Source organism: Typopeltis vanoorti, chromosome 15 (assembly GCF_054136105.1).
Source record: "Typopeltis vanoorti isolate ZY-2024b chromosome 15, IOZ_Tvanoo_1.0, whole genome shotgun sequence".
NCBI lineage: Eukaryota > Metazoa > Arthropoda > Arachnida > Uropygi > Thelyphonidae > Typopeltis > Typopeltis vanoorti.
The window spans coordinates 62,615,234-62,636,297 of NC_143563.1; the positions used below are offsets into that span (position 1 = coordinate 62,615,234).

General features: G+C 36.0%; 1 protein-coding gene across 1 annotated transcript in view; it reads right to left on the reverse strand.

The window, feature by feature from the left end:
- LOC150098807 (sphingomyelin phosphodiesterase-like) overlaps nucleotides 1–21,064 on the reverse strand; it is a 120,817-nt gene that overhangs the window by 74,769 nt on the left and 24,984 nt on the right. Inside the window, exons 3-4 of the mRNA XM_090405756.1 lie at nucleotides 17,865–18,034; nucleotides 2,340–2,426 (exon numbers count right to left, since the gene is read on the reverse strand). Coding sequence (XP_090261882.1) covers nucleotides 2,340–2,426; nucleotides 17,865–18,034 — 257 coding nt within the window. The remainder of the gene's footprint in view (nucleotides 1–2,339; nucleotides 2,427–17,864; nucleotides 18,035–21,064) is intronic.

Below are 21,064 nucleotides of genomic sequence, written 5' to 3' on the forward strand. Positions count from 1 at the left end.
CTTATTTTTTAAACCACTCCTTCTTCAAGTCTTGCATTCCAGTAATTGTGCTCTCTTTTGTATCAGCAATTACACTTAATTTTGTTTTGTCATTCATGCTTGCTTTCATTTCCATAATCACTTGCTTCATCAATCATTCTTCATTCCTGCAATCATGATCTCTTCTGTTCCCACGATTATACTTGCTTGTGCTCCTTCTGTCTCTTCCATACTTACAATCATACTTCAGCACTCATATTCTCTTACTCAACTTTCTGGCTAATATCATTTTCAATCTTATATTCCTCACTGCTTTCTGCCTTGTCTAATATTCACTCCTTGTTCTTGACTCATTTAACACCTCACAGTACAGTAAAATTCACACTTTCTGCACCATACTCTCTCATTTCTCTTATTCAATCTATCCACAAGTACATCCTCTATGCTACCCCATGCATATACTACACTCATGATTTCACGCCAATGATTTTTTTTGATCTTTTATCATCTACTTTTCTACTTCAATAACACTTTTTATTAAATGTGCATAAAAATACATACACACATATATCCATCTTCAAGGCCCACCTTTCCTGATTGGGTTATGGGGGCAGCAGCTGCAAGAGGAACTTCCAATGGTCACAATCCTCCGCCACCAAGATCAGGTGTTCTGGTGGGACTCCCAAACGTGTCCACCCAAGGTTTTGGATATAATCTATCCAGTGAGTCCTTGGCCTTCCACCCTCTGGCTTGGCAAAGAGGGCCTGCTGGGGGAAGCCTTTCTTGTGGCATTCTGACCAGGTGCCTGTACCAACATAACTGTGATCTCTCAACACGGAGAAGCAATGGTTGAATATTGAGGGTTTCCCGAATTACAGAGCTTCTGACTCTGTCGAGTCTTGTCAGCCCTGCAACCCCCCCTTGAAGGAACCTTATTTCAGTCGCTTGGATTCGTGTCCGCATTCTTTCAGTCATTACCCAACTCTCATGACATAGGTGAGGATGGGGGACGTAGACTGTATTGAAGACAGCCAGCTTTGCCTTCTGGATTAACTCCCGCTTCAATACTACTGAACAACCAAGCTTCCGCAATATTGCGCTTGCTGAGCCAATCCGAGTATCTAGCTCTATGTCCCACTTTCCATCACTCGTGAATATGGACCCAAGGTATTTAAACTTCTCCACCTGCCTCAGTGAGACTCCACTCACATGTAGAGTGCACTGGGATGGTTGTCTTGAGACCACAAATGTTTCGGTTTTGGCCACACTGATCTTCATTCGAGCTTCTGCTGGAGGTCATCTGTGGAAGAGCTAAGCAGAACTAGGTCATCTGCAAAAAGCAGATGTCCAATGCTACATCTTCCAATTCTGACACACTCACTGCCTTGGCTGTGCCTATCAATCCAGTCCATAAATATTATGAAAAGGACGGGTGACAGAACACGCTCTTAGCAGAGGCCAACAGAGACTGTGAAAGGTTCAGACTTTGTGCTGTTTACCCTGACACAAAACTCCAGGCATTCATACAGGGACTTGATGGCAGCTAATAGTTGGCCATCCACTCCATACTCCTCTACTACTTGCCAAAGCTTATCCCAAGGAACCCGGTCATATGCCTTCTCCAAGTCCACAAAACATCTGTAGACATTCTTGGCATATTCCCAAGATTTCTCAAAGACTTGCCTTAAAGTGAAGATTTGGTCAGTTGTGCTTCTACCAGGATGAAAGCCACATTGTTCTTCCTGTACTTTTGACTCAACTATGCTGCTGCACCTTCTTTCCAAGCACCTAGCATATACTTTCCCAGGCAGGCTGAGCAGAGAGATGCCACGATAGTTGCTGCAATCTCTCTGGTCTCCCTTCTTGAAGACTGGTATTATTATGCCTGTCTACCATTGCTTTGGTGCTCGCCCAGATATTCAAGCAGCCTGACACACTCGAGTGAGCCAAAAAACGCTGTCTCGATTTAAGGCTTTTAGCATTTTGGACACCGAATTTCATCATCACCAGCAGCCTTGCCCGATTTTATTGCTAAATAGACCTCTTCTGCTGTGCATAAAAATACACAAATTAAAATTTAAACCATTCCTTTTTTTCTTTAATTTTACTCATGGAGTAAATATAGCCTCTACAATATAACACAGTAGACAGGAGAAAAAAGTTTAAAAATAAAAATAATGAAGATTTTTTTTTTTTGTGTGATACAAATAATGCATAAATATGACTCTCTGACAACAAGGACAGAAATGTATTCTGGTGATCTATATAAATATAAAAATGCATATATTTCAAAAATTTGTGAAAATAAAAATAACAAAATATACTAATTGTTAACAGAAATAATAATAATAAATACAAACCTCTTTAAAGAAAAAGACCATCCATTTGCAACTACATCATAGAGCCAAGAAACAGAATATGATTGTGAAATCCCAGGAAAAGGAAAACTATAAGAGAGAGAGAGAAAGTATTATTGTTATTAAAACTATCGTTTACTGCAGTAGGTTCTCACTCTAAATTTATTCAGTATCCATGAATTCACTACCCACTCTAGAAACTTATTCATCTTAGTTACCAACCTACAGGCAACAAACTTACTCTTTATTTCTCATTACATCCTTATAGAGACAACTTTCATCAAACTCGTTGGAACCACAGGCAGAGTTTGTTATATTAGATAGTTTACTAAAGTGAATTTCTTTTAACATATAGCATTGTACCTACGAAGGCTTTGGGTGAATCTTTTTTAGCACTTTGTTACAGTGAGTGTAACAGTGGCATTTACTATGGTGGGATGTGACTGTACAACTTTCATGAATGGCTTCTGGTTCTTCTCTTTGAAAGGTGCCTCAAGTGTCCATTATATTGCTCCTTTCCTTTTATTTGCTAAACTCTGAGAATCACATTTTCTCACTCAGCCTGTTCTATTTGGCATTCCACAGCCTTTTTATTACCTTTGTTATAAGGTTTTACAAAAATAGTCATAATGGGTTTTTTCCATTTATTCTCTCTATCATACCTGAAAATACAGTACCTTACATTCTATCTCTGTAACAACTTTCATAATCCATTTGAGGGGAGGGGGAGCTCCTTACTTGGTTTGGTGTTTCTATCATTAATATACATGAAATGGAACCCTTAGGGCCACAGGTACCTTGGTATCTTTCTTATTCTGATTTGAGATCCAAATCTACATTTTATTTTTATTTTTATTTTCCTGACATCTATGGAGTCACAAGACTCATTATGGGAACTGCATTCTTTAATCATTTCCATTCTCAAACTTGTTTGCCTCAAAGATGAGTAAGGGTGAGAATTCAAATGCAGGTCATCATAATGATGGCCTGTATTTAAATGGATTTAAACATGGCAACAAATTTACAATCATTACTCTCTTTCACTTTTCTTGTCACTTATTCAAGTAACACTTTCATATCCTCTCTCATTTCATATTTCTCATCTTTCAAATTATTTGTACTGACTAAAATTATCTACTCTTTGGCTTTCTCTCTTTTTTTTTCTTTCTTTCTATTTTAACAGCACCTCCTAGATTTTTAATCTTTGCTCTAACAAACCATGATTTTGTTGCATTCTCATTAAATACACCATGATCATGGAATCTTCATACAATGCTGACTCTCTCTCTATCTTTTCCCTTTCCTAAAACCTTTTTTTTCTTTCTATTTTCTGCAGCACTACTTGCCAGATGTTTATCCAGTCCCTCAAATTCATGATTTGTCTTGTGTAAGAATTCTCATAAGCGTACTATTTCTTTCATTATTTCTATCTTTACATTCTAATCATCTACTATTGCTTCTTCTTCTTCTCACCTTGATTATCTTGCCTACCATTTTGATTTTTCTGATCATTATTCTAATTTGATAGGATTTGTGTTCATCTGATTCCTTACTCCCTAATGCTTTTATTTTGACAGGGTATATTATTATTATTATTATTATTATTATTCAGGCCTCCATGGAGTCAAAAGACTCATCACGGGAGGTCCTCCCTAGGAAACACAAAGTCTATCAAGACTCATCGTGGGAGGTTCCTCTTAGAAAACACGAAGTCTATCATACCACTCCTTAAACTCATTGACCGTTCTCGCTCTCACCAATCTATCAGGCAATGCATTTTATGGTTCAACCACCCTCCAAGTAAAGAAACCATTCCTCACCCTGTGGCTCACAGTTTCCTTTCATAACTTCCAGGGATGGCCCCTTGTCATCACTCCTTCACGCTGTTCAACCAAGCAAAAGAACTTCCCAGTGGCAACCCTGTAACCACCTCTCAACAGCTTAAAAGTCTCAATCATATCACCTCTCCTCTTTCTATCCACCAAACTCTGTAGTCCACATTCCATAAGCCGATCCTCATAACTAACATTGTACAGTCTGTACAGTCCTGAAACCATCTTTATTATCTGCCTTTGTACCCTTTCCACAGTTAATTTATCCCCTTCAAATCCTGGGGACCAAATCTGTAAACAGTAGTCTAAGTGCAGTCTGATCAGAGTCTTATACAATGGAATGATAACTCTTTTATCTCTGCTGTTCAGTGTCCTTCTCATTATTGCAGCAATCCTCTGTGTTACCTTCACCACCTTTGCAATATGTCCCCTAAATTTCAGGTTTCTATCAATCATCAGCCCCAGATCTCTTGTCTCCCCTACTTCCGCCAGTATAGCTCCTCTAATAGAGTATGCAGTGTCCCATCGATGTGTCCCAAACCTCAAAGCCTTACATTTTGCTGCATTAAACTGAAACCCCCCATTCATTTGCCCATCTATCTAGCTTATTCAAATCCTCTTGCAGGGCTATCACATCTGCACTATTACTGATCACTTCCCAGCTTCACATCATCTGCAAACAACTGACTATCCCACTGACAATGTCATTGATATAAAGATTAAAGTATAATATATAAATAGATTAGGTACTTTTATGATATTATGATATTAAGTTCTACAAAGCCAAGTTACTTGGCCATGACAGGCCATAAACTAAATATGTAAGCGAAAGATGAGGCAATATAAAATTATTATTAATAAAAGATATTTATTACTCTCTTTTTAAAAAATTTAGGCCTATAATGCTGTTTTCCTCATTACTTCAGTATTTATAAAATTAATATCTCTTTTTAGCTGGTGGCACAGCCACATCATCTGCACTCCGGCTGGTGCGAGAAGACATGATACCTTTGTCACAGAAAAGACTAGGTCAACAAGGAATGAAGTCTGTTATATTTATGCTTACAGATGGTAAGTGTTACAATATATTTATTAGTTGTTTTCTTTAAAATATTTTTGAATTGTTTTACTCCATATTTCCTTTACTCAACTGTAATATAGTTTTGCCGAACTCCATGGATTCCTAGGGCTCATCATAGGAAGCCCACATTAGCTATTATTCATGAACAGTTCCTATCATATCTCTCCATGAACTTATTTACCATATATTCACAAATTCCTCCATCAACACATTCCACTTTTTTTCAACTGCACCCCAGAAAAAAAAATCTAGTAGTGCAGTACTCATATTCTTGCTGACTGCATCCTCACTCAGCTTCTGCATCTATCTTATAAAATTCCCTTAGTAACTTATATATTTCTGACTTATTTCCATTTTTCTCTCAATCAACAAAATTTTTAGCTCAAACCTTCAATCTGTCTTCTTAAGGACATTCCATAGTCCTGTCATAATACTGGTATCTTCCCTCTGAATCTTTTCTATTACTTTGTATTCACAAAACCGAAGTGACTAAATCTGTGCACATCGGTAATGCAGATGTAGTTATACTATAGTCTTATAAAAAAAAAAAAAAAAAAGAACATGATTATTTCATATTCCTCAGCAATTTTTTTCAACATCCGACTGCTGTTTTTCTATGTTTTGCAATATATCTTCTAAACTTTAAATTCCTGCTCCATCCTCCCAGATTTCTAGCCTTAAAATGAACTCTAATTTAGTTTCTTCCACCACAATTTCATTACTACCATTTTCACTAATTTTTCCATCATCATCACCCAAAGATCAGAGATTAGGCAAACTTCCTGTCATCATTATTTGCCTCTAATTCCTGCATATTATGAAAAACCGGCTGCTAGGTAGCGAGTGCTTTACATCAGTTATCATGTAAGCTGCAAAAAAATAAGTAAATTTTATATTTAATGTTTGGCAATATTGTCTAATTTGTAGATGGAGTGTTACTATGTGATATTTAAGTGTGGAACGTGGTGTATTATTGAATTTCTAAGGCAGTATTATTTTTATTTCATTGTTTCTTGTCAATATTTTTGAATTGTTAAATTCAAAATTCCACAGTACTCTGATACAATATGGTGGTGAAAAATAGATTGTTGTGTAAGTCAGCACAGAAGAGAAGTAAAGTGAATGGCATGGATTTTTCAAAAATGGTATGGTGCCATAAATGTATTTATGTGTGTGAAGGTGCCTCAGATATATCTGTGGAGAGACTGAATAAGAGAAAGGAATGAATGTGGGTGGAGTCATAACTGAAATGGTAGTTAGAAACATAACTGAAAGGAAGATTGTGTGAATGTTCAGAAAGTGTGTGGAAGTGATAGCGAGGAAAAGAGTTTTGTTGATAATAAAAACATGCAGTAATGATGTTGAAAAACAGAGTGCAATTAACAGTAAAATGGTGAGCAGGGCTAACAGCAAACAAGCTTGTGTGATTTAAAACTAAGACAAAATGAAAACTAAGAAATGAAAATATATATATATATATATATATATATATATATATATATATATGGAAAAGCTTTAATGACTGTTTCCGAAAGACAAAAAGATGACAAGATATATCCAAAAAGACACCACCAGCCCACCAGCTTCGCTGAACAGACCAACACCCTCAGGCACCACAACCAAAGAAGCATACAAAAATGACAAATATCAAAAATACAAATATCAAAAGTACTAACATGATCCATATGCCTGCCAATGTTTCCTTTTTTTGGTTCCAAAATACTTTTGATGTATGATACTCAGTCATTACTTTCACTTTTCATCTACAAAAATCTCACTAATGAATACATCATACATGACAACTAATGAAGTCATGCAGATCAAAATTCACAATGTCTGAGCTTCCATTATTCTGCTATGCATCACTGACATTTAGCTGTGCATAATTATAAAAGTTGTGAAACAAACACATTCAAAATTTTCCTAAGCATGAAGGGAAAGATCAAGGACAAGAAGGGATGAGAAAGGGAAAAGTAGATTTTGTGCATGATACTGAACATGAGGAATGCATTGCCTGAGAGAGAGAGAGAGAGCTAGGGGTATTGAGTATACTGAAAGTGTGAATGTTTTTTTAGTGGTATAATTGACTTTGTGAACCTGGAGCAAACCTCCTGCGATGGTTTCTTCACTCTATAGAGGTACAGTGATGCCAAAAATAATAACAGCAAAGTTTTAAATTTAACAGATCCGATGAATAATTTGTTATTTTTATATTGGAGACATGAAAAATATTATTATTATTATTCAAGACCTCCATGGAGTCATGAGACTCATCATGAGAGGCCCATCTTAAACAACACAAAGTCTATTATACCATTTCTTAAACTCATTCACTGTTCGTGCTCTCACTACCCTATCAGGCAATGCACTATACTATACAGTATTACCAAACAAAATAACAAAACTTAAATAATGCTTAGTAATAATGTAACATTATTAACATTATTATTGCTTATACTGATCATCCAAAACAGAGATTGTATCTTGAGAGTAGAGTGATTGAGGCAATGAATATGAGATATAAGTGAGCAAAAGTTAGTAGTGGTACAAATGATGACTAGGAACAAGGAGAATGTAAGACTAGATATCAGAAGTTTGTTAAGAAGAATAAAAGATGATAGTGTGATAATAAAAGATAATCCTTGCTCTCTGCCTCATAAATGATATGTTAGTAGAAATGTGTGAACTGAAAGGAGTGCAGTTTGTGAATGCTTGGGATGAGTTTAAAGGACAAATGGAATTTTATAAGAGTGACATGGATTGCATTTTAATGGTTTTTGGTGTGAGTCATTTAGAGAGGACGCTGCTTAAAGGGAGATAATGAGTGCAGAGAATGGATCTGGGTAAGTAAGAAGCAATGTGGAAGAGCATAAGAGTCAGGAAAGAGGGATTCATGTGGTGTTTATGAATTAAGAAGTGGGTAGCATGGGTGCAGAGAATGAGAGAACAAGTATGCAAGACAAAAATGGGACTCAGTGGACAGAGGAACACAGCGTGAGAAAGGTAGTGAAAGTACAAGTAGAAGAATGGCCTAAGATGTGTGTGTGTGTGGGAGGAACAGTTGGATTTGAAGAGGAGTGCTGGGATGGGTAATGAGAGAGAGAGAGAGAGAGAGAGAGAGAGAGAGAGAGAGAGAGAGAGAGAGAGAGAGGAATGGCGTGAGGAAGGCATGGAGAAGTCACATCTAATAAGTGGTATCAGTGAAACTTATTGATCCAGAAATGAACTGTTATGTTTGTATATAGATGCTTGAAGTATCAGAAACAGGGGGAACAAAATTGTTGCATTAATTGAGTTCATTCACCCAAAAATTGTTGGAATAAGTGAGACATGGTTGAACAAGGATGACATCCTAACAGGAATAGATATGGAGGTGTATAATCTTTTTTTGTGAAAACAGAAACAGTAACAAAAAAAAAAAAAAAAAGGACGGAGAGTATTCTTGATGACAGAAAACAAGTTGTGCATATGGAGGAAACAATGGCAGTGGTTTTGAGTCATTATTGTGTGAGATAGAGGTGAATAGAATGAAATACTTAGTTGGATGTTGCTATTGACCTGGTAATGTGGAGGATTGTGACCATTAAATGTATAAGCAAATTAGCCAAGCAAATAGGAAAAGGGTGATCATTATGGGTGATTTTATTTATGGCATTATACAATGGAATGATAAGATAGCATCTGGAAGTAAAGAAAATGAATTTCTCAAGTTTTTAAGGGACAACTACCTCAAGCAGTATGTAACGGAGGGTAGATGAGGACTGAGATATTGGATCTGATTATCTCATCAGAGAATGTCAATGTCTACCTCTGGCTTTCCTGGCAACAAGTCAGGAAAGGATATAAGTATGGAACTATAAAGTTAGTGATTATGAAAAGCTCAAAAGATAGCTTACAGCTGTAGCATGGGATGAAGAGTTAGGTGAAAAGATAAATGCTGCTTAGGTGATATTCAAGACTTACCTAGTAGAAGCAAAGTCTAAATGTATTCCAAGAGTCAGAAGGTTAAATAACGTAGGTGTGAAATGGAAGAATGCAGATATTAAGCATGCAATTACAGAAGAATATGAAGGCAATGTAAGAGGAGTGATCATAATTACTCCTCTTACATTGCCTTCATATGAGGAGTATGAATAATTGGCAAGGAGAGAGGGGGAGTGACTCTGTTGATAAGGGAAGCAAAGGTGCAGCATGAATAGTGATTAGCTAATGAAGCAAAGAAAAATCCTAGGGAGTTCTTTTGATACATAGCCAGAAGAAAAAAGAATACTTATGGAAGGATGACAATGATTGAAGAAAACAGTAAAATGATAACTGCTGCAGAGGTGACAGAATTTACGGCTAATTTGTGTGTCAGATGTTGTGGCTAAAGTGTTGGAGGGGTTAATGAGAATCAGATTCAGAACTAGGTTGACAACAGTAGTATTCTCTTTCATAGACAGCATGGATTTGCTAAAGGGAGGTCATACTTTAGTAATCTCTTTACTTATTACAAGAAAGCGGCAGGTGCATTGAACAAGGGAGATGGATACACAGTAGTGTACTTGAAGTTTACAATGGCTTTTAATAGACTGCCATACATTAAGTTGAGAGTTAAACTAGAATCGATGGGGTTGGATATTAGATTAGTGCATCAGATTAGAGATTGGCTTTTTCATAGGTATTAGCAAGAGCAAGTTGTATATGGGGGAGCAATATCCCAGAAGAGGAAAATGGGTCACTGCCTTTTAATCTCTATGTTAATGATACTGGGGAAGATTTGAATGGACAAATTCAGTTGTTTGCATATAATAACAAGTCAGGAAGAACTATGAGAAGTAGAGCAGATGTACTAGCTTTACAAGTAAATTCAAATAGACTGAGTAAGTGGGCATAAGAGTAGGAGTAGCAGTTCAGTATTACAAAGTGTAAGCTTTTAAAATTTGGAGAAGAAAGACGGGATGTATTATTTCCCTCTACTTCCTCCAGTATCTTCCCCACTTGGTGGAGGAAGATACTGGAGGAAGTGGAGGGAAATAAGAGATCTGGGTGTGATAGTGGATAGGGATCTAAAATTTAAAGTACACATTTCTAAAACTGTGAGGCCAACACAATGAATTCTGACAAATGATGTGGAGGACACTGACTTGTAGGTGTAAGAAGATTCTAGTTCTGTTGTATAAGGCCTTGATTAGTCCACATATAGATACTATGCACAGATTTAGTCACCTCGTTTTCAGGATGAAAAGGTATTGGAAAGTGTCCAGAAACAATTGGGTAAGGTGGTTTGTGGTCTCTGAGATGTTGAGTATGAAGAAAGGTTGAGAAGATACAATTTACAGAGTCTAGTGGATAGGAGGAGAAGAGGTGATATGATATAGGCATATGTTGGAAAGGGGTTCCTAGCAAATTAATGTAAGAAGTTTTTCATAGAGATGAGAGGAAAACAAGAGGTCATCCCTGGAAGCTGCATGAAGAATGGTGAATGATTGGAATATGTGTATGATACTTTGCTCATCATACTGTGCCTTAAATGCATTCACATTCTCTGCAGACACCACACCTGAGAGTGGTGTCTGAAGAGAATGTAAATGCATTTAAAGCACAGTATAATGAGCTGTGTATATGAAGGGGGGGCTTTCCCACAATGAGTCTTCATCTCCATGGAGATCTGGGGATAATAAAAATGAAACAATAACAATAATAATTATTGTTGTTGTTTCATTTTTCTTTCTTTGTCTCTTTTATTTAAATGTTTTCTATAGTTATATTATAGCAAAGGATGTTGAAAAGCACACTGATAACAGTGTGCTTTTCAACAGTTTTTATAATAATAAAAAGGTTATTATTCCTTTTATAATAGAACTACATCTGGACCACTGTGCACAGATTTAGTTGCTTGGGCTTTCTAAAGAATAATTACCTGAGGCAGCATGTGATGGAAGATATAGTTAGCCCACTGTTTGTAGATCTCTCCTTGGCATTTTGCCAAGAATAGTCGATTCATACTGAAGGAGAGAAAGAAATGAAGGATGTACGAATTGGTTGCTAACATGCGAAATCACGTGCTTTCTTGTCTGTCGCTGTACTAGTACTAGCTTGATTTTTGTTGTCGCTTTTTTGCATTATTTTTTAATTATTAATTTGTATGATGGATCCAGTAACAAGTTCAACAAGTTCTGTTGTTAAACGTTTCAGTAGCTCTTGCAAAAGAATATTGAATAATGTTCTGACATTCTGCGAAAAAGAATCGTCTCCTTGTTCCCCTTTCTCAAGTCATAAAACGTGCAAGTGCAATTGCGGGCGTATCGGGGTCGACTGTTAAAAGAATTCGTAGGGAATCAAAAGGCGAAGGTAAGCCAAAATTTAAATCTCCTAAAAAAAAGTGCCAGAGTAAAGAAAACCATCGAAACTGTAGCTTTGAATGATTTTGATGTAGACGTTATAAGAACTATTCACGAATTTTACGTGGTCGAGAAAAGAGTGCCAACTGTTCCGAAATTGATTCCTGTACTTAAAGAAAAAATTAATTTTCCTTGGAAAAGAGAAACTTTAAAGAAAATACTATGAAATCTGATTTTGTTTTAAAAAGTCCCAGAATAAAAGGAAACTTATCATGGAGCGAAGTGACATTGTTTTATCTAGAACGCAGTATTTGAGAGCAATAAGACGTTTCAGGAAAGAGAAAAGACCGATTCTGTATCTAGATGAAACTTGGATTGATAGTAATTTAACTTATGGAAAATGTTGGCAGTCTAAAGAAGAATGTGGAGTGCTACAAACCGGAAATGCCTCGCCGCGCATAATAATTTTGTGTGCGGGTGAAGAAATGATTTTTTTTACCGAATTTAAACTTACTATACAAAGCCAATTACCATAGGCAAATGAATTCTACGATCTTCGAAAAGTGGGCAGAAGAAAAACTGATTCCAAACCTTCCTAAAAATGCTGTTGTTATAATTGATAACGCTTCATATCACTCTATTCGATTAAACAAAGTTCCAAATTGGTCTAATAAGAAGCAAGTTCTTATGGATTGGTTCTCTGCAAATAACATTTCTCATTCCTCAGATATGCAAAAAATTGAATTGCTTAATTTGGTCAAAAGAAACTCGACCACACTAAACTATTTAAATTCGACACGATGCTCAAAGAGCATGGATTTCTAGCTTTGAGGCTACCACCATATCATTGCAATATTAATGCTGAGTATATTTGGACAGAAGTGAAAAGTTTCATTAGCCATCGCAACGCGACTGGAGATATTGACATGTTGAAACTTTTTAAGCTTTCAGAACAGGCAATTGAAAGTATTACAGTTCTACAGTTCAAAACTGGGGAAACTATTGCTTTCATGTCACCTCATTGGAAAATATGTATTGGGACAGAGACGGAATTATCGAAGAATTATTCGAACCTTTGGTGATCAGTTTAAGTGAAAATGATGGCGATTTGGACACCGATTCAGATGACTATGAAGATTAAAAGGATTTGATAATGGTATTTTTTTCCAACCTTTTTTTGCATGAGTTTGTTAAAAGAGTCACAACAAGTCATAAATAATTAATTGGTTTAGAACATTAAAGTGTCTCAGTTCTCTCAACTGTATAAGTTCATTTGAAAAAATTTCTGTTTTTCTGTATAATTATTTTTATTTTATAGAAAACTTTCTTAAAAATAAACTTAGTTAAATTTTTGTTTTATGCTATACCTTTTTTTAATTTTGTTAATACTCTACGTACATTTTTCCAACTGTTATACAAGCAAAATAGTTACACTTTAAAAACTACAATGTTCATAAAAGAAAAGCTAAATTTTCCAACCTGTAATAATAAACAAACACATCCCAGAAGACAGTTTGATTACCCTAAAATCGGAATGGATTCTCCTTTTTCTGACATGCGCAGAAGTGTCGAGGGACCTCTAATCGGTGGGTGAACTATACCAGGAATTTCAGAGTGCTGAACCATGGAATGCATTGCCTGATGGAGTGGTGAGAGTGAGAATGGTCAATGAGTTTAAGGAGTGGTATGATAGACTTTGTGTTTCTTAGGGGGGGGGGGACCTCCCACGATGAGTCTTTTGACTCCATGGAGGCCTGGATAATAATAATAATAATAATAAAAAATCTAGTACTCATGATGACGGATGATAAGGGAGTGGAATCCTGATGATGAGGGAGTGCAATCCTAGACGTCTGTAGTTGACCAAGATCTTTGGAATGCTCACTATAGCAGGTTGAAAGTTTCTTAGCTACAAAATTTAAATTGCAGATAAAAAAGAGAGGGGGGATGTTATAGAAATATACATTAGTAAAGAGGTTTATAGAAGATGGAGGCAGAAGAAATTTTTCAATACATGACAGGATGGTAGTGAACAAGGAGTCATTCATGGAAGTTGGTTAAATGTATGATTAGGATGTGAGATGCAGAAACTTGATTATGTGCTTGGAGAGCAGTGAATAAATGAAATGACCTGCCAGAAAAGGCAAAAAGAAATGAAATTTATGCAGTTTATACAGTTACTAAGGAATAATTACCTAAGCAGCATATGATGCACGGTACCAGGGAATGGAAAGTGCTAGAACTAGCAAACAATCAGAGAATTTGTCTATGATCACACTCCCACCAACTGGAGACTGATTATAGGTCTTGACCTGGGAGGTGGTTAAATGTGTCGAATTTTCAGTTAAGAAAAGGGTCTATGTAGAATTACAGCGCTGTAATTATGAAAATTAGGTTCTATGCGTCTGCTACTTGACCTACTTTGAAAAGACCAGTAGACTAACCTTGAGCATAAAAACTACATTCACTGTCATCAGTATGGAAGTCAGGACTGGTGTGATGAGATATTCAGACATATTCTGGACACCCAATCACATAGAAGTAAATGGAAGAGGACAATAGTGTTGCATAGAAGTTGCTACAGGTCTGAGAGACTATAAATTATATATTTTTAGTTTAATCCTTTATCCAAGTGTAAGCAAACAAAGTTTCACCTGAAGTATCTTCAGGACTGGGGCAACTCGTGGTAAAGGTGGTATAAGTTCTCATCACTGCCATAGTATCTCCCATAATGCAAAGCACATCTCATTGTGGACATGTATAATGCTATGCATTAAAGGAAGGGCCACTACCCAGACCAGTTTTCGACCTTTATTGAGGTCTCATCAGTGGGAGCCAGACCTAGTGGTGGTGATACCAAGGTGGAAGTAATGGAGAAGTCATATTTATCTATACGAGTTGCCAAAAGGTGCCACACCTTATTATTAAATTACTCTGGATTAGAGAAAGATGATGGAAGTTTTTTCACTTGGTTAGACTATAAATTATATATTCCATTAAAAACTTCCAACATCTTTCTCTAATCCAGAGTAATTTAATAATAAAGTCTGACACCTTTTGGCAACTTGTATAGGTAAATATGACTTCTCTATTACTTCCACCTTGGTATCACCACCACTGGGTCTGGCTCCCACTGATGAGATCTTAATAAAGGTCGAAACCGGTCTGGGTTGTGGCCCTTTCTTTAATGCATAGCATTATACATGTCCACAATGAGATGTGCTTTGCATTATGGGCGATACTAAGGCAAGTTATGAGAACTTATACATCTTTACCAGGAGTTACCCAAGACCTGAAGATACTTCAGGCACAAACTTTGTTTGCTTACACTTGGATAAAGGATTAAACTAAATATATAATTTATAGTCTAACCAAGTGAAAAAACTTCTAATGATCTGAGAGACTATTTTTAGAATCAGCATCAGTTAAGAAATACTCTTTTATTCTTTACAATATAATTATTATTATTAACATCAGACCTCAATGGAGTAAAAGTCTCATTGCAGGAGGTACATAAAGTAGCAAACAAATTAATCTGAACTTTTGTCAAGTTTTTGTTTTCACAATAATTTTGGTTTACTATTTTTGGTTTTAATTCACTATTTTAGTTTTAGTTCATATTTTGGTTGAGTGCTGCATGTTTTAACTGTCTCTACAATGTTTATTAATAGTGTTTTATTCATTTTGTGTAGCTATAAAATGGATACATCTCCAAGAAAGTGTTCAAAAGTATGTACTCTTTCTCAGCACACATCCATGACTCAAAGGTCAATGAGTGTGGTGTTGGTTTGGATATTGTTAATGCAATTTTAAAGAGGTTTAGGGAGACAGGTACCTTTTCTCCTGACAGAAAAGGAAAATGTGGGTGAAAAAAGAAAACTCCACTTACTCAAGAACATTTACTAGTTAGGAAAAGCAAAATGAATCCAAGATTGTCTGCTGTAGACTTAGTTTTCTTTTCTTTACCATCATACCATACCATCTGAATATTCTCACCATTTAACTTTGATCAAATCCTAAGATGGTTGGAAGTAATGTAATTCACTGTATTTCTAGCATAAAATAATAAAAAAAATCTGAATTTCTTAAAAAAACAACAACAATAATCTTTAAAAGAATGAATTCCAATCTGATCAGTCAAATTAGATTGAGTATCATCATCATTTGTATAGTTAAATTCACTTTCAACCTGTTCTAACTTCTCAAAATCTGGATTTAACGAATTGTGTGGTTTCTGAACAACTAGACATTTCTAAGCAACTTGTACAGCCTGGGCACAGCTGAAAAAATAATAAAGCAAAATCAACCAATTATGATGTATTTGTTTTATTTAAACAATAAAATTGATACAAAACTATCTGTTACAAAAAATATATAGGTTAAAAATATCACAAAATGGCTCTCATTTCAATATGAACATGAATGATATCTCTATATAGAATGCTATTGCAAAAGTCTAATTTTTTATGAATTTTTAGTTCATAAAAAATTAGACCATATATTTGTTCAAATTTGCTAATCACAAGTATTATAATAGCCATTATGGGCTACTAACTAAGGGCTAATCTAGTTAGCTGAGTGGATAGCACCACTGCTCTTCAAGCTATAGTACAAGGTGTATACATCTTTGCAGGAGAACAGACAATAACTCGGAAGATGCACAAAAGCTAAGGGTCATAACATACTGAAACACATCGATTTTTGGTCACATAACTTTATTATCAACACTAGATGGTGTGATATGACACACCATTTGAAAATGGCAATTCACAACAGTGCAAAGCAAGCATGTTGTGTGTTTTGGTTTGAGAAAACAAAGTCTGCAACACAAATTCAGAAGAATTTCCATATACAATAGAACAAAGAGCCTCCTAGTAGGCGCATGATCTACATGCGGCACAAGAATTTTGTGGAAACAGGTCAATGGGAAGGCCGCATGCTGCTGTGGAAGAAGTTCGGAAAAGTTTCCAGAGAAGCCCTGGAAAATCAACCAGATGGGCGTCTCATCAAATTGGAATTCCACATGTGACTGTGTGGTGTGTTTTATGACAGCATCTATATTTAAGGTTTTTACTCCCTTACAACACTTGAAGAAAGACGATAAAAAGATACACCAGGATTTCTGTACAGAAATTATCAGGACAGAACAAAATAACTTTTTTGGACATGATCATTTTCAGTGACGGGTGCACTTTTCACAAGAGTGGGCAAGTAAACACTCACAACTGTATAATTTGGGGAATTGAAAATCCACACACCAGCATAGAACATGTTCATGGCACCCCAAAGGCTAACATTTTTTGCACCATAAGCAAGAAGAAAGTGTATGTGGACCTTCTTTTTTTTTTTGAAGTCTACCGTTACTGGTGGTGTGTATCTGGACATGCTACAAGGGTACCTAATACCACAATAAGACAATGATACCACAACAGATGTTTACATTTCCAGCAAGACAAGGTACACAGTAAGGTACGTAAGGTCATACCTCGACACCTGTTTTTCAGTCAGATGGAGAGGGGTAGACATTTGGTGTGTGTGTGGGGGGGGGGGCTGCCTGTAGCATGGCCACTGCATTCCCCTGACCTTACACCATTAATTTATTCTTGTGGAGTTTTGAGAAAGATCGAGTGTTTGTATTACCACTACCAGCTAATTTGGATGAGCTGTGTTCCAGAATTATTGCCATCAATCCTGAAGTTATGCTAGATATGCTCAGCTGCATGTGGCAGGAAATTGATTACAGATAGGACAGCTGTAAAATTACTGGAGGTAGCCACATCGAACTTTAACTGTCTGTGTTGAAACTTTAAGCAAGTGTTATGCTACATTTGCACTGTCATGAAAATTGTTCATCTATAGCTATTTACCTTCTGTTGTGATTCAAAGTTATATACTCCCTTTTGAAACACCTTGAAGTTGAATACCATGATAGTGTAGATATTTATGAATGTCTTTTAGTGATAAGTGATTTTCATTGCCCACCGAAACTGTCACCCTTTTTATATTCAGAGGAATGAGTGGTTTAAAAATGCTCTGTTTGATTTCCAAAGGGTTTCCCATATTATCTAACACTGAACCCAGCCACAGTACACATATAGACTGCAGATTTATGAAATCTATTGGAAATCCTTTCCATTCACTCATTCACCAATTAAAAAATCACCTTCATGTATTGATATACTATCTTATTTTATTTCCATTGTTTTGGGATCTGAGACAAAGCAAAAATAATCAGAACTTATCTTTCTTGAGATGGAAAAAGTTATTTTTGTAAAAGGTCTACTGCCCTTACCTGTTAACTGGAACACTATCATGATTACCTAAACTTGCAAAAACTGGAATTCCAGGAAAATATTTCTCTAATAAGCCAAATATTTCATTTATCACATACAGGTATTCTTGCTGAGTTGAACTCCAAACGTTATGTGGAGGAATATCTCCAGTTAGAAGTATGTAATCTAACTTAAAAAAAAGAATAGGAAAAAGATAAATCATATATTGAATCATTGAATCATGAGAGGGTCATTTAAGATTTAAAAAGCAAGAATTCCTTTGCAAAAAAAAAACCTTCTCTTAAGAATATTATAAACAGTATGGTATTATATTTATTTATCTCTCAAACTGCACAGTAAATGTAAGTTATATATGACAAAATTATATTTAATCCAAATAAAAAACATACACAACAACCCATTTATGACTTAAACTCTTAATCTGTTATTATACAAATGTTGATGGATGTGGCTAAGAAATTTAAATTCCCATCATGTTTGGAAAATATGTTTCATTAAACATAAAATATTACAAAATAATTTTTTGCAATACATATATCTCCAAGGAGTCATTGCTTCATTGAGCAAGGTCCATTCAACCTACATATCACACACATCACTTACATATTTATAATTATTATCCTAAGACCCAGGTCCATGCTTACACTTTTCCCAATGCACTACAGTGCTCCAGGGTCCCCCCCCTCCTTACAAAATGAATAAAGACAAATAAAAACAATCAACATATACAAAAAACTTTTATTACATTTTATTATTATTATTTAGGTCTCCAAGGAGTCAAAAGACTCATCACGGGAGGTGCTTCCTAGGAAACACAAGTCTATCAAGACTCAACGTGGGAGGTCCCTCCTAGGAAACAAAGTCTATCATACCACTCCCTAAACTCATTGACTCTTCTCATTCTTACCACTCTATCAGGCAATGCATTCCATGGTTCAACCACCCTCCATGCAAAGAAACCACTCCTCAACCTCTTGCTCACAGTTTCCTTTCGTAACTTTCAGGGATGGCCCCTTGTCATCACTCCAACCCACTGCTCAACGAAGGGAAATAACTCCCCAGTATCAACCCTGTAACCACCTCTCAACAGTTTTAAAAGTTTCAATCATATCACCTCTATCCACCAAACTCCGCAGTCCACATTCCCTCAGCCGATCCTCATAACTAACATTGTACAGTCCTGAAACTGTCTTTGTCATCTGGCTCTGTACCCTTTCCACAGTTAATTTATCCCCTTGAAATCCTGGGGACCAAATCTGAGAACAATAGTCTAAGTGTGGTATAATCAGGGTCTTATACAATGGAATGATAACTCTTTTATCTCTGCAGGTCAGCGTCCTTCTCATTATTGCAGCAATCCTTTGTGTTACCTTCACCACCTTTGCAATATGTCCCTTGAATTTAAGGTTTCTATCAATCATCAACCCCCCCCCCCAGATCTCTTGTCTCCCTTACTTCCTCCAGTATATCTCCTCCAATAGAGTATGCAGCGTCCCATCGATGTGTTCCAAACCTCAAGACCTTACATTTTGCTACATTAAACCAACATCCCCATCTGTCTAGCTTATTCAAATCTTCTTGCATGACTACCACAACTGCACTATTACCAGTGGTGTTATGTTAATTTCAAGAAAAAAAAAAAAAAAGGGGGGGGGGTTTCTAGTTCTAACTTAGCCCTTATAATACTTACATTGCGACTTTGTAGAGCTTCTGACAGATATGATAATTCCTGTAGGATATCAATCATTAATGCTAGATCTTTTAAAAATTCCAAATTGAGAAGTCGGTTTAAAAAGCCCTTATATTTATTGTTCGATGCAAAATGCTTGCATAAAGCTGGGTAATTTCTCCCCAAAGCACGAGCTGTTCGTAAACTGCAAGCTGCCCATCATGGTCTAAACACACGGCTGATGTTTAAAATTTCGATACCAAGGTCTCTTGCAATCGTATTTAATTCTCGTTGATTTTTTGGTGATTGATGATAAAAAGCATATAATTTATCCATAAATATTTCAAAATGATTTATTTCTTTAATGTTTTTTATCAAATCGTTTAATAACAAGTGTAAATGATGAGCGCAATGCCAAATCACAACGTTGGGAAATTTTTGCAGAAGTTTGATTGCAACACTTGATTTGTTTCCTAACGTTGCACTAGCTCCATCAGAACAAAATACAATGAAATGATTTTTTATATAATTATCAGAAACCCATATGAATTTAAAGTAGCAATTATAGTAGCATGTATACATTCCACGGTGGTATTTTCTAGTTCTACAAGATTATTAAACAAGAAGAACAAGGGGCTCGCAAATTTGAGAAAAATTTAACAAAGGGCTTGCGTGAGCCCTTTATAGCTCACCACTGACTATTACTAATAACCCTCATAACCCATTATTAAAAAACTTACCCTAAGTAAAGACAACAATACATATCAAACACAAATATTAAACTCGTGCTAAGTAAAGACACTTGTTCTTTCACTATGAGTTATTCCCGCTTCCTATGCAGGGTCCGCATGTTACTTAGAAGCGACTTCTTGTTAGTACCACTCCCAACTGACCTGTTGCCTAGCCTGCCACTGGGGGGGGGGATATATTTTTGGCTGTAGTAGCATATGTTCACGGGGCAGGTTTGCCTGCTTGCGGGATGAAAAACGGCAGATAAACTGGCAGAAAAAACTCTACTGCCTGCACCCAAGACCAGCTAACTTGGCTATGACTGAGGAAGATCCACAAATTCCTCACATCTTTGACGGGAATCGAACCTGGGACGCTCCTTCCACAGTCATATGGTTGCGAAGCACAAAGCCACTAGGCTAACTGTGCAGACCACTAAGTAAAGACACTATAAATGTTTTTTCCTAGACTTCTCTTTTGCAAATGTATCAATAATATCATCATAATTCAAATTATTCACAACATCATTTTCAATAAATAATAGTGATAAATTTTACATTTTATCCTGAAACAAAGAGTTTCGTAAATTATTTTTTGCCCTTTTAAGAACAGACAATTAACAGCATTTATTTCATATATTTTTTGTGTCACGGACACAAAAAATATATGAAAATCAATAGTATTTGCATTCTTGTTTTAAAAAAAAGGGAATATGATATATTTAGATATTGACTTGAAGCAACAACATCACCTTTTTCTGAGCTATATATATAGAAAGTTTTTTACCTTGGGTTTATTATA